Raw genomic sequence first — 14,463 nt, forward strand, 5'->3', positions numbered from 1 at the left:
AAAATTGAACCATATCCTTTTATAGAAGTTTCAAGAAATTGAATAGTGTGGTCGTCATTCATGGGTAGAATTGGTGAATGCTGCACGTATGTAAAGTGATCACTAAGGAGCCTACGGTCTTTAGCCCTGTAAATGCCCAGCCTTTCATTTTCCAAGTGGAGATAATCCAGATTTGTGAACAAGTATTCGGACACACTCAAAATGTTGTAAACGATAACATATTTTGAAGACACTCAAACCAAATTTTGGTTTTCAATCTAATTTCAGAACTCGTGCCAGCGTAAGGTAAATTTGAGTTAATTTCATCGACCATCGTGACGTCACATTCTGTGACATTTTCAAAGCAACGTCATGAATATTTTACAGATAATTGCCACCATTATGTTAATGGATTCAAGAGGACTGACGACCATAACTCTTAACTGCTTCTGCGGCAAAGTGTGTCGTGTGACATAACGCCATCTGACACTCATCCCCTAATAACGTGACGTAACTAAATTTCATCATGACATATTGACGAAGGTCATCATGTCGTTGGATGTGAGTTTAACTGGAAAAGTGCGGTTATAAAGAACTGTAATAGTCGAGTTTTAGAGGAATAAATTATCTGATACGTAAGTATTTCTCGCCTGCCAGAGTGAGTGAAAAAAAAACTGAAAGGAGTTTTCAAAAGAAGTATTAAAATAGACGTTATAAATCATAAAGTTTATTTTTTGTTCCTTTTATGGTATTTTATGCGCAATAAGAAATTTACGAGTGTGGTCTTCTACAAACTAAGTTCAAACGGCAATAGTTTTTCGTGCGCGTTTTAAAGTAAATAAGTCAGGAATAAATGCTTATAACACCAGTAATATATTCGTTTCATTTAAATTGGTTTCGTCCTCACCGACATCATCAAACTGGTGGGAAACTAGACAAAATATTATATACATAATGCAGGGGTTAAAAAACCATAATAATATATCTTTAAAAAAATATTTTCAATGGAATGAATTTAAGTAGTGTATTATAACACTAATTATATATAAGGTATGGTAAGGGTTTTAAGTAGGATTTTATAAAGATTTTAAAATAGAAATGAATTTTTGCAGGAATATTTAAATGATATATGGATAAATCTGGAAGCGTCATTTTTTTTAGATTGGAATTGCATTTATTATTAACCTTGCTTATTGTATACAAAGTTTGTAGATCATTAAGTGGATTTTTGTTTCTTCTAACTAAATGAAGATGTCTTATCTAAATCAGTGTTGAGAACACGAGGGATAATCTAGTGTGGGCCAATCAGGAACTTCTCAGCGTTTGCTCATTGCAAAACCGGAGCCGTTGGTCGACAACTGTTTCTACTGCACATTTGTATGTTTTATTATATAAAATATAGTTCCACCAAGAAATACAATAATTCAGATTATTGTGTACTTTTTACGATTCATCATCATCATCATCATCAGCCTGTGTCCGTCCACTGTTGAACGTAGGCCTCCCGCATGAGTCTCCATCCTCTTCGATCCTTCGCCTTCCGCATCCAGGTCACTCCCGCTATTCTTTTTATATCGTCAGTCCATCTTGTAGGGGGTCGGCCGATACTTCGTTTGCCAGTTCTTGGGCGCCATTCCAATACTTTTCTTCCCCATCGACCGTCGTCTCTTCGACAGATATGTCCTGCCCATTGCCACTTGAGTGTGCCTATTCGTATTTTTACGATTACTTTTTTTAAAATCGGAAATAAAAGATTCGTTTCTTTAAATACAACGAAGAAATTAACTGAATCACGTCCGTGACAAAATTATTGAATAATTGATGTTGATACCATATCATAATGGTTTCACATGATCATCAAAAAGTACCGCATGTACGTCCGCGGTAATACTTTAACCAGACGTTAAAAATAGCTCATAAATTTACGGATTTCTACAATTGCGTAAGATGAAAAACACGGTAGTTTAATAGCAATATAATTCAGATCAATTATGAATAATTGGTCGGAGAAAAGACCAGCGATAGTACTTACGCACAGTGTACGAGTGTATACATACCTTTAGGCAAATGACAATGCACATCGGTGCCAACGTAGCTATTTCTTCAAAACAAATTTTCCCAAGGCATTTCCCATGAGTGGTACCGTGGTTACTGTACATTTCTAAAATCGATCATAAATATTCATTCCTAATGATCTATAAGTACAAATAAAAATTTATTTGTAAAAAAATAATATTAAATTTCCTTAAGTTATTCAAAGAAATTTAGACACAACTTTGCACTTGAATACGTGCGTGTTTTTTCTATTTAAGACAAGTGTTTTTACCGAAGAAAGATTTTTTCCTTACCGTGACAGGTAAAAAACACGATTTTTTTAAAAATAGCATTTTGACCGCAATACTAAAAAAAATGCCCATGGCGGACAGCGCGCTTCTTGACATCTGCTGTCATTTAGCATTTTCAAAGTTTTCGATTACTGCGTTGTGGATTAATTATATTTTCTTTGCTTCACAAGCATTGCGAAATTTTACAAATTAGAAATGCGTTGTCTTTTTTCCTTTTTTTCCATTTAACCAGACTGAGCCACGGCAACGCGTGGTCGGATACAACTTGTTATGAATAGGCACTCTCCTTATTCATCGTTCACTTCGTGTAATACCACTTTTAAGTGGTATTACAGAAAGTGAACGATGAATGATAAGGAGAATATTATTATATACTTATATTATACTTAACCGAACCACAAAGTTAACAATGCTTTTAATATCTAAAATATAGGCGGTTGATTTTAAAAAAATATATATTTTATTGCGATAGAATACATATTTTATAACGGTCCGGTGTTACTTTCGATACTTTACTCGAGGAATCACAATATGTAAGTACGTGAAGGAATATTCTACAATATCTCGCAGTTTCCATTCTACCATCAGACATTTGTGTATTCTCTCTTCGTTTTGTGTTCCAATTTGCCGCTATACCCTGCAAACGTAGTCAGTAAACGCATGCGCCGTTTGCGTATCCCAATTTACCAGAGCCAGTATTCTGTGTGATGAGTGACGATGCATATTGCATTTCAGATTAATTCTAGTCGTAATTGCGCCATATTGCGAGCGCCATAATTTGATGTTCAAAGCACGCAGCTATGCAAGTACCTTCATATGTAGATACAGTAAAACATCGATATAACGGACGGAAGGGGTGTTCGTTAAACCCGAAAATCCTTCTTCTTCTTCCTTTTCTAGATCCTAAGAATCTGTTTGTGCCTCCGCTTGTAGCTCTTGGGATGTTGACTCCCAGCTGTTTTTCCACCTTTTTGGAAGTATGCCTGGGGGTCTGTGTCCTTCAAGGATTCCTTGAAGGGCGATACGTGGAAGTCTGTCATCTGACATTCTGATTACATGATCATTCCAGAAAATCCGTTATAGAAAAATAAGTTTAAAATAAACCAAAAGACCTTTTTTCGAATTTGAACACTGTTTTTAGATACAAATAATCAATTTCTGACCCTTATCCTCACCCAATGGTTCATAGGGCACTTCATCATATTGACGAAGTATTATCTTTATCGTTACTTTTATGAATGCAAGGTGATCACTCCTGCGTTTCAGGGACCAGTCTGGGGTAATATTAAATAAATGTTAGAGTGTAAAATCACCAATATTTATTTTCACCCCCCTCCTGGGGATCGAAGCCGGGACCTCCAACACGATAGCTAATCACGGTAACCATTAAACCACGGAGGCTGACTAAATAAACAATACCAATCACAAATAAATATCGGCTTATTATCTTTGAAACTCGTCCTTTCGGTAATCCTGCTTTGAAAAAGCAATCGAGATTTGTTTGCACTTTTGAAGTTTGCTGTTTTTTAATCAAAATCTAAAATTAGTTGAACTTCGTTATCTGGCGAATAGTAATTAATTGTCGAGATGTGATCTTGCCAATGATAACTTCATTTTTTACAGTATTGTTGTGGTTCCGGATAGGTGCAGTCTACGGGCAGGACTACATTATATGTATAATATTAAAAGGACATGTATATCTTTCATTTACCAGATTTTTGAAGTTCGTTAAACAGAGGTCCGTTATATCGAGGTTTTACTGTACTACTGCTATGACAATAACAGTGCGCAACTGCTAGGCTGTTTAGAATACAACTATCTGTGTTTTTACTTCCATTTCCCAACGCTGAGTGACTAAGCCCAGCTATGTCTTATGCAACACACGTTATACTCCCAGTACATGGTGTATCAATGTCTATCGCGTTGACATTTTTCCTAATCGAACGCAATCGATAACTCTTATTTCAAAATCGAATATGTTTTGTTAGTCAAATTTAATGGCGTTTTCTCTGTACTTTATGTATTTGTAGTTCGTAGATTACATATATTTTATAATGTATACGAACATCTCGTGCCAAATTATGCTTTGTAAGGGGTTCATTAAATAACAATAACAATACAATCAACAAATTACAAGCATATAATTTATATTTGAAGCACTATCTTTGTGATTTTTCATTTTAAAATTAAAATGTAACTTTGTTTTAAAATCACTATAAATATTTTAAAATAACTTAATTATAATGTATACCGGTTTCGAAGCTAACCGCATCTTTATCAAGACTGATTAATGAATCAGTCTTGATAAAGAAGCGGTTAGCTTCGAAACCGGTAGACATTATAATTAAGTTATAATAAAAATAAATTACAAATACTTAAGATTTTTTTTACATCTCAACATAAATGAAAAATAACATGGAAGTCTGGACATTTACGAGCATTTATGCTGCGACTTCCATATTCTTATAATTAAAATGTAACAGTTAGTGCTTCAAATATAAATTATATTCCATATTCTTCTTCGTCTATGTTGAAATGTCAACAAAACAACTCTTAATTGGAGATAATCCAGATTTGTATTTGGTATTTATTTATTTGCCAAGTACATATTTGGACACACTCAAAATGTTATAAACACTAGTATTAAAACACTCTCCTTACCATCCATTGTTTACTTTGTGTAATACCATTTTTTTATTACCATACCACACAGTTGTCATTGCTTTTAATATACAAAAATACTCTAGTATTAATTAATAATTTTTAAATTATAAAATTTCAATTGTGTCAGATATCCGTATTTTGAATGAGATTTTTTTGACGAAACAAATATTCAGCCAGTTTTAAATAAATTCTGTTGGATTTGTTTTTTTTTTAAACTTAAAATTTTTCAATTATCACAATACTAATGAATAATTTGACAATCTTTTATTATAAATTTAAAGGAAGCCCTTTAATATTAATTTATCTCAGTAAATTACAAACAACATCACCCATAATTTTCTAAAAATTTTGACAAATTTACGTATCGATGGGAAGATACAAAACTCTTTTATGTATTTTTCATGGGTGGCTTTATTGCATAATAAAAAAATCAACAATGCTGTGTTCTAAATAAAATTGGTGTCAAATCCAGTCAAACTGATTAAAAATCACGTAAGTATATCAAATCTAGAGATAATGGCGACGTTTGTCACAAATTTGAACCAGAAACGGAAATGGGGAAGTAAAATCATTATAAGTATGGGCGGAAAATTAAAAGTTAACAAATACAAGCAAATGACCTCGCCCTGTTGAAAAATGTTTCCTGCTGGGAATAAAAACAGGATTTTTTTTTATTTATCGTCGTTGCACACTTGAAACCTCAAATGTGACAAAATTGAATTTTAATATAGAAGATTTTATTGAAAGCTTTGGGTCAAAAACAAAAGAAGACGAATATCATTAATTGTTTTAAGCTACAAAAAACCATTAAAAATAAAAATAAAACAAAGTAGTACTTATATCCTTAACGCCTGATGGTGTGAAGAATATAAAACACCGCTGAAATATAACTAATAAAAAAACAATGATTTCAGAAAAGCCACCTGTGATTGGATTTAGAAAGCTTTTACTTAGAAAAGATCTTTTTATATCAATGCATGATCATCGGATTATTTTACTGTGAACTCATTCATGGGACGTCATGAGATTGATCATACATGTATGACCAAAAAATTAAGTAGTGTAGTCGTCAATCATGGGTTGAATGGTGAATGTTACAACAGGTCGTCAGCGCTGTAAATACCCAAGCTTTTAATTCTTCTTCATCTATGGTTTGTTTAGATATGAATAAGCACTTTTTCTTAATCTACAATATTGAACACTTATATAAATATCGATAACATCGTTTTCATATTTCATATTCTTTTTCATCTATGTTGAGATTTAAAAAGTGTAAAATAACTCCCTAGTAGAGAAACCGAGATTTGTGAACAAGTATTTGGACACACTTAAAATATGAACAAATTTGCACATCGGAGGTTTCAACCATGCAGCGACTATTTTTTTAAAATTACCTAACGTCCAAGTGACTCTGAAATTTAGCTATAGCTTATGCAACACCGCTTATCATGACCCTACTCAGGCTTCAACTTTTTGAGTTTCATAGCCTATGCCTACTCGTGAGTGGATTTACTCTTTAACCCTTACTGGTCCAATGTCGAATCTCATTCGACATTGATTTTTTTCTCTTAGGTCCCATGTCAGATGTTATTCGATAATTTTCATCATTAGTATAATTTATTTAAATTCCAAGCTTACATTTTTGTCACTCGTATCTATTACAACAGTATGTGGAGCAGAGGACAAAAGATTTTTTTTCAATTGGAATGTAACTGTCTACCTAGATTTTTATATTTAATTTTGGGGGACCGGAAAGGGTTAAAGTTACTATAATTTCATGTAATTCATAAGTAAAAATTCTAGGCAAAAACACTCGATTTGTGCAGCGACGATACCATACAGCGATATTTCGTCCGAGGTCCGGCCCTTTGACCCCATCGCTACGCCGGACTTTATTGCACTTTTATTGCGCGCCGTAAATTGAATTTGGTTTCATTAGCACCGGCCTGCCGTCCACCCCCGCCAGCTGATTTAGCGCCCTTAACCGGCTATTATTAAAAACACTTCACAAGGCGACAAAGGTTAAACTTTGCGTAATATCAATTTCATTTTGTTTCGGCGCGAGTGGACATTTTATAGGCGACCACCCCTAGACGGTTTTTCATAACAATATATTTTACAGCATGATATAGCAATCAGCGTTACCCTTTTAAAATTGCGTTTGCATCGCATAAAGCGCCCTTGAGGTGATTTTGATCACGAAAACGGCGCTATACACTCATGTAAAAGACATTTATTTGAGCACTAACAAAATACCTTTTGACATTCTACCAACTTATGAGATTACAAATACAATGCTTCAAATAATGTTTAAAACGACTCACAGCAACACCATACAGATTATTAACAATGAAATTCAAAATCATAATACACGAGGACATACCAAAATACATATGGAGCCGATAAACACTACTAATTTTGGAGAAAGGTCCTTAAAATATATTGCCTATACCCAAATTAACCAGCTGCCTGACATATATAAAATAGAACCCATTCGGGGATCCAAAATAAATGATCTGAAAAAATACTTTATGGAAAGATATGTATGAAGTGATTAGTCATATTTTCTTATTTTGTTTTTACCTTATGTTTTTTATATGTTGTCATTTGTTATATTTTCTCATTTGTTTATTTTAAATATGCTTCTTACCTTAAGTTTTTCTCGTTTATTTGTTTCAAATATGCTTCTTATGCCTATTTATTATTCCTGTTTTTGTTTTTATATTTTGCCATGTATTAGTTTTGGTTATTCAAAAAAATCTGTTTTGTAACTTTATTATTTGTGTTCCAGTCTTGTTAACCTTAATCCCATGTCCCAAAATGAGAAATAGAAATTACTCATCGGGAATATTGTATATATGACTTACGTATGTAATATGTTTTGAAAAAATAAAAAAAATAAAAATTGTACAACAAATAAATAAATAAATTTGTTTGATTCTCGTGGGCTGTGGACAATTATAATGAAACACGGTCCTATATATATATTGTCGATGAAGGATCAAATTAATGGAAATTATTAATTTCATTAATTGATTCGGCAGTCACTTTGTGGTAACATCGATTCATTTTTCATTTAAGTTTCATATAATAACTACCACTCTTTCTTAAAATATATTGTGACAAGCGTTTCGATGCATTCCGCATTATTTTTTCAATGATGGGGAATGCATGGAAACACGTGTAACAATAGATTTTAATAAATAGTGGTATTTACCAATTAAAACTAAATTTATAAGAATGGAAATTAAATTAAATGACGGTTAATAACTAGTGTGATGTTATCAGCATGCTACGAAAATGTATAATTTGCGAATAGTTCTCAAAGTTTTCTGTGCGAAGTTTTGTTATTTTATCATTTATATTTCATTATTGTTGTGGAATACTTGTGTCATTAAATTAACGAAATTAACTTTGCTGAAACGTGTTTGATTTTTTTATTTATTAAATCAATACGATTTTTTTTGTATATTTAGTAAGTTTGTTATTTTGTCATACTCTAATATGCCACTTCAAGGTTAACTTTTAACACATTGAGTACCAACTTCGAAAAAAACGTTCCTTGGGGCCACAACTGTAAACAAACTGCACAGTCTTCATTTCAATGCAATGCCAAGTATAAGTTTTCAGAGAAAAATCTGGGCCAACTTCGGTAATTTGTCCAGGGGCGCCACACAGAGTGTGAATACATTTACATTACATGGCAAACGTGAAGCGTATCCAATTCACAGAACGTAGAATCCAATCCATGATTGGAGCTATATTTAACACGACCAAACACAGCGTGTGTTAAATAAAACTCACGCAGCATTCAACGTGTTGAGAGCAATATTAATGCGACTTATGTAACATCCGCCTCCGTAGTGAAATGATCAGCACGCTCGGCTACCGTACTGGTCTCAGATTCGATTACCAAGAGGGTCAAAATAAATTAAAGTGATTTTTATAGTTTAGTTTTTATTTATATCACCTGGAGTGGTACCTGAAGCGGAGTGCTGATCACCCTTCCTTCATGTGTTAACGATCAAGATAACACTGTGTTTATATGATGCAGTGCCCTATGCACCGCAGGGGTGCGAATAAGGGTTAGAGTATAAAAAAATTATCGTAGATTTTTTAGATATTCATTTAGAGTCCTGTGTCGACAATCGAGCATATCGCTCATTCCTTTCAACAACGTCATATATAAAAAAACTCGATTTTTTCAAGTTCAAAAATATAATCAAATGTATTAAAAATAAATATCAAGCTACTTATAAAACTTTTTACTGTGCAACAGATCTTCTTAGGTAAAACTTAAAGATTTTTTCTCCATTTGAAAACAATTCAGTTTATTTTTGAAAAAATAATTAAACAATACCTTTTCTTCAAAATGCAACACTTTCTGCCCTGTAGCAGGTAAATATTAAGTTAAAAATATGGCGCTTTTGCTGGGATATAGTACATTTTCTGGGCATTCCGAAAATACGCAAAACTGAAAATTGACGATTTTTGATATATGACGTTGTTGAAAGGAGTGAGCGATATGTTGTAATCAGAATGTAGCCCTTTCGTTTGGCGGATTCACCAAATTAACGTGTGAGTAATGTGCCAATTTGGGGCATTGATCGTGAGGGCCGCGGGGCCTGGGGGAAGTAACGCGAGACGGCTGGGGCCGGATTAATGAGATAAATCCGACGTCTCGAGATCCCCCCCCCCCCGCTCCTATTTGTCCAATCATCCCCAGACGTTTTACGTGAAAAATTATTACCCACATGGGTCATTCCGAGCGAACGTTTTCTGAACATTTTGAGTGTCTCCAAATGCTCGTTTTCGTCACAAATCTGGGTTTCTTCACTTAATGGTAAGGACTGACCGGAGCATTTCGTCGTAACATAACGTCGTAACATCGCTCGCGGCGAGCATCAGCGAGCATCCGAAACTTTTTTTTTATCTTTTAAGATAGATCATTTAGTGGATTTTTGTTTCTTCTAGCTAATTTAATATATTTTTATTTAATTCTGTTTTGGGAACAGGAGGGATAATCTAGTGTGGGCCAAACAGGAACTTCTCAGCATTTGCTCATTGCTGGGAGGAAACCACGTTGCACCCCTCAGGAGAAGGCGGACTGTTGACTGTCATCAGCAGACTTTCCGTTCCACTAGAAGAGGGTTCGGAACTATGGATGGAGCGCTCGGCTCGGTGTACTGACTGCCTGAATGCTCGCATCGTAACGTGTTACGTTACGACGAAATGTGGAGGCCAGTCTCCACCATAAGAGTTATTTCACATTTTTGACTTCTCAACATAGATGAAGAAGAATATGGAAGTCTGGGCATTTACAGGGCTTACGGGCGCAAAGGCTGGTTAAGTGATCACTTTACACACGTGTTACATTCACAACCCATGATTGACAACCACACTACTAAAATTTTTGGAAGTCATACAATCTATTGACGTTCCGTAATTGAGTACACAATAGCCATCTATGATTGGATTGAAATTTGGATTTAAAAGGGTCTCTGTTCAATAAAAGCTTTCTAATAAGATTTCAGGGCTTACGACCTGTCATAAGCTAGTATAAGGGAAGAGAAGAATCTTAAATACATAGTATGAAGGTCTGTTCTAAGTGATACAAAAAAACTTACTTAACTCAACCATAGAAGTTGCCGAGAACTCGCATGTGAAAGAAGGTCTCAATTAAAGGATAAATACAACTTCAGAAATTTGAGCAGTGTGGCTGTCAATTTTCGGTAAAATGGCGAATGTTAAACTTGCATAAAGTCAACATTGAAACCAGCCTATGTCTAGTTGTCAAACCTGTAAAAAATACCTGGAGTTTTATCAAATTTTCCTTCACCTATGTTGAGATATCAATATAAATAACTCATGTGTTATCATGTGGACAAATCCAGATTTGTGAACAAATATTTCGACACTCGAAATATTATTGCTTGATATATTTTATTAAATGTAAAAAAAATCTAACGGTCATTGCAATGGTTTGACGCCTCAATGTCCTTTTTGATTTGGAATGACCCACATGTATGACAAGACGAGAACGATTCAACGATCAACGTGTATCATCAAAATACATACATTTTTTAATAGATTTATATTATCCAATGACACTTCGTGATGGAATTGCATTTTTAATATATTATTAGATTAAAACCAATATTTTTAGCTTTTCCACTTTATTTTTATTTGACCAGCGACCGGGTTTCGTCGTTACCGACATCATCAGACTGGTGGGAGGCTATACAAATTGTTATGTTATATATAAAACAAGGCAGGAGTTGATAACCATGATTTGATATAATTTTATTGAGAAATTAATTTAATTTGAGTGAATTTAAGTATTGTATGATATTAAAAATATATTTTTTTTAAATATATTATATAATAAAATAGTGCTCTCAATACATAAAAACCTTCATAAAAAAATATTTTTAATATCATACAATACTTAAATTCACTCAAATGAAATTAATTTCTCAATAAAATTATATCAAATCATGGTTATCAACTCCTGCCTTGTTTTATATATAACATATCAATTTGTATAGCCTCCCACCAGTCTGATGATGTCGGTAACGACGAAACCCGGTCGCTGGTCAAATAAAAATAAAGTGGAAAAGCTAAAAATATTGGTTTTAATCTAATAATACATTAAAAATACATACAAATTAAAATCATCAAGAAAAAAGGTTCATTTTGCTCGTAAAATGAAAAAAAGGTACATACTCGTATTGTACTCAGAGATCACTATCGACGAACAATGGAACAGGTCTTGTCTTACGAGATAAAAACAGGGGGGGAACGAAGTTTGGTCAGAGTTAGAAAAAGCGAAACGATTTGAGAACAAATAGTGGACTCGTTAAAAGCGGATATCGGGATGAAGAGGATTGGGAATCGGTAGGCCGAGAGAAGAAAGATGGAGAAAATAGACGAAAGGATAAAAAAAAAGAAATATCGATATTCGGCAAGAGGCTTTTGTCAAGCTTTTGTTTGGCTGGTGCGAAAAATGATCAAATACATGTTTACATACAAACTTTATAAAATAAAACTACTTTGTTTTACACCACTTAAAAAAAAATTGGTTAAAAACAAAGTAGTTTTATGGTACCAGGACTCCGTTGTGTTCTGCCAGTTTAGCTTATGTTTACTTTATAATAAGTATTCGTTATCATTCATTCAAACCCTCATCCCGCATCCGATGGTGCAAGGGGCACTGCATATTAACGCAGTGTTATCCTGATCGTTAACACACGAAGCCCTCCGCTTCAGGTACCAGTCCAGGGTAATATTGAATAAATATTAGAGTGCAAAATCGCTTATATTTATTTGACCCCTCCCCCCGGGAATTGAACCAGGACCTCCAGTACGGTAGCCAAGCGTGCTGAACATTAATTAGACTACGAAGGCGGATAATCACTACTCGTTATCAGGGAGATAAAAAAATCAAATTAAATGTATTTCGATTTTGATATGGTACTATGAGTTCTGTCAGCCTCCGTGTTGTAATGGTTAGTGTATTTAGCTACCATACTGGAGGTCCCGGGTTCGATTCCCAGGGTGGGGTGTATAATAAATATTAGAGATTTTTAAATCTAATATTTATTTAACATTACCCTGGACTGGTCCCTAAAGTGCAGGAGTGATCACCTTGCCTTCATGCATGTAACGATCAAGATAACACTGCGTCAATATGATGCAGTGCCCTGTGCATCACTGGGTGCGGATAAGGGTCAGATATCAATTTAAGAGTCCCGGGAGCACAGACCAGAAAGAAAAATTTATTTAAAATCCCTGAAATGCACACCAAGTCCTACCTAAATTCATTTTTAAATCGAGCCTGCGATATGTGCAATGTAATGCTTAATAAAATAGACATCAATAATGTTTCTTTTAATACGTTTAAGATAAATATTGTTGATGTCTATTTGACTATTTGATAAAGAAAATTTATATTATTTAATAAAAACATGTAATGTAAGTTTATTTTATAGTTATACTTTTATGTGCATGACATTTATTTTTATTTTTAGATTACTTGAATGGAATGTTATTTTTTAAATTTTATTAAATTATGTTATTTTTGTTAATTATTCTGTTGGTTTATAATAAAAAATAATAACTATGAGTTCTAAGTTATCCACATTGATTGTACCAACTCGTAAACTGGAATTATTTTTAGTACATTGCCTGCCAAAAGTAAGTGAATTCCTAATACACTGGAGAAATCTGTATTATTGAATGCACATTATATAAACAAATACACAAACGTTTTGCAGGAACTATGTACTTATAAGCAGGTAACAAACCTTACACCTTACACTTAATTTATAATTTGCATATTTTAACAAAATAAAAATAAACTTTTGTTTTCGTGTGGATATTCAAGTATCTCACAAGAAGTAAATATTTTGATTAAAAAAATATTTACAAACGTAAATGAATTTTATTTCCGTCGGATTATGGTGTGTTTATGCAATTTCGTGTGATAAATTGTAATTTAGTGTTAGTTCAGTAACATTTACACATTCGATAGTATGTATCTTTATATTGCCCAACCTTTCTCTCCATTTAAATATTATTCAAACTTTCCCTTCATCTTTATATTCTGTTCAGATATTAACATTGAGGGTAAAAACAAGTTTGAATATTTATTTTTTAAGTCGTGGACAAGTTAAAAGTAAACGCTTTCGATCTCCCAAACGAATTAATCTAGGATACCTATAATATAAGTAGGTCGAAATAGACCTAACGTAGAGGGTGGGGCGAATATTGCCCTGAAACCAACCTTATCTGCAGGAATGCTTTTGGAAGCCATGTCGGATGCTGTCCAGGTTATATCCCAAAGTCAGAAGACGGTGCGAGGAGGATAAATCCACACAGTAATTGAACCTTCCAGCTGTGACAGCCAAACACAACACAATAACACAACTCGTTTTCGTCACTTTTCCATCATTACGAAGCACGCACAAAATTAAGAACACTGAAAAACTGTGGACCACATTTTAAATATGATGATTTAACACATTTTTAACATACGGTATACTGTTAAACTGCCCAATTTTCACAACTAGACACAAACACGGCGACTGTCAGAAGCAAGCACGTAAAATGGCGATAGATACACCCCCACTCCTAACAGCTCCAGTTACGACTCCGCCGCCGAATGCACCAATACTAAATTTTAGTTCGGCATTTTGACAGCAGAGTGCACTACAAAGCATTCATAGACAACACGTATGTTAAATTGACCACAAACAAATAATACATTAAGAGTTCATAGGTACTTACCGTACCACGCAATTAAACATAAACAAGAATTATTTTGATCAAGGATTATCTTACTTAGTGGTAGAGGTAAACATTTTTTGACGTTTTTACCGACTCAAATGCAGCGATGGCAAATAAAGAGTAAAATGCTCAGTGAAATTAACAGTTGGTGCTGTGCGCTAAAAATATTACTGAGAAACCACTCAAT

General features: G+C 33.8%; 1 protein-coding gene across 1 annotated transcript in view; it reads right to left on the reverse strand.

Annotated features, from left to right (window-relative positions):
• UBL3 (ubiquitin like 3) overlaps window positions 1–14,164 on the reverse strand; it is a 248,470-nt gene extending 234,306 nt beyond the window's left edge. The window contains exon 1 of the mRNA XM_088257598.1: window positions 13,774–14,164. Within this exon, the coding sequence (XP_088113724.1) occupies window positions 13,774–13,803 (30 nt within the window). The 5' untranslated portion in view covers window positions 13,804–14,164. The remainder of the gene's footprint in view (window positions 1–13,773) is intronic.
• Between the last annotated feature and the right edge of the window lie 299 nt (window positions 14,165–14,463).

Source organism: Brachycentrus maculatus, unplaced genomic scaffold (assembly GCF_059751285.1).
Source record: "Brachycentrus maculatus isolate JH-2025_06_01 unplaced genomic scaffold, ASM5975128v1 h1tg000085l, whole genome shotgun sequence".
NCBI classification, from domain to species: Eukaryota; Metazoa; Arthropoda; class Insecta; order Trichoptera; family Brachycentridae; genus Brachycentrus; species Brachycentrus maculatus.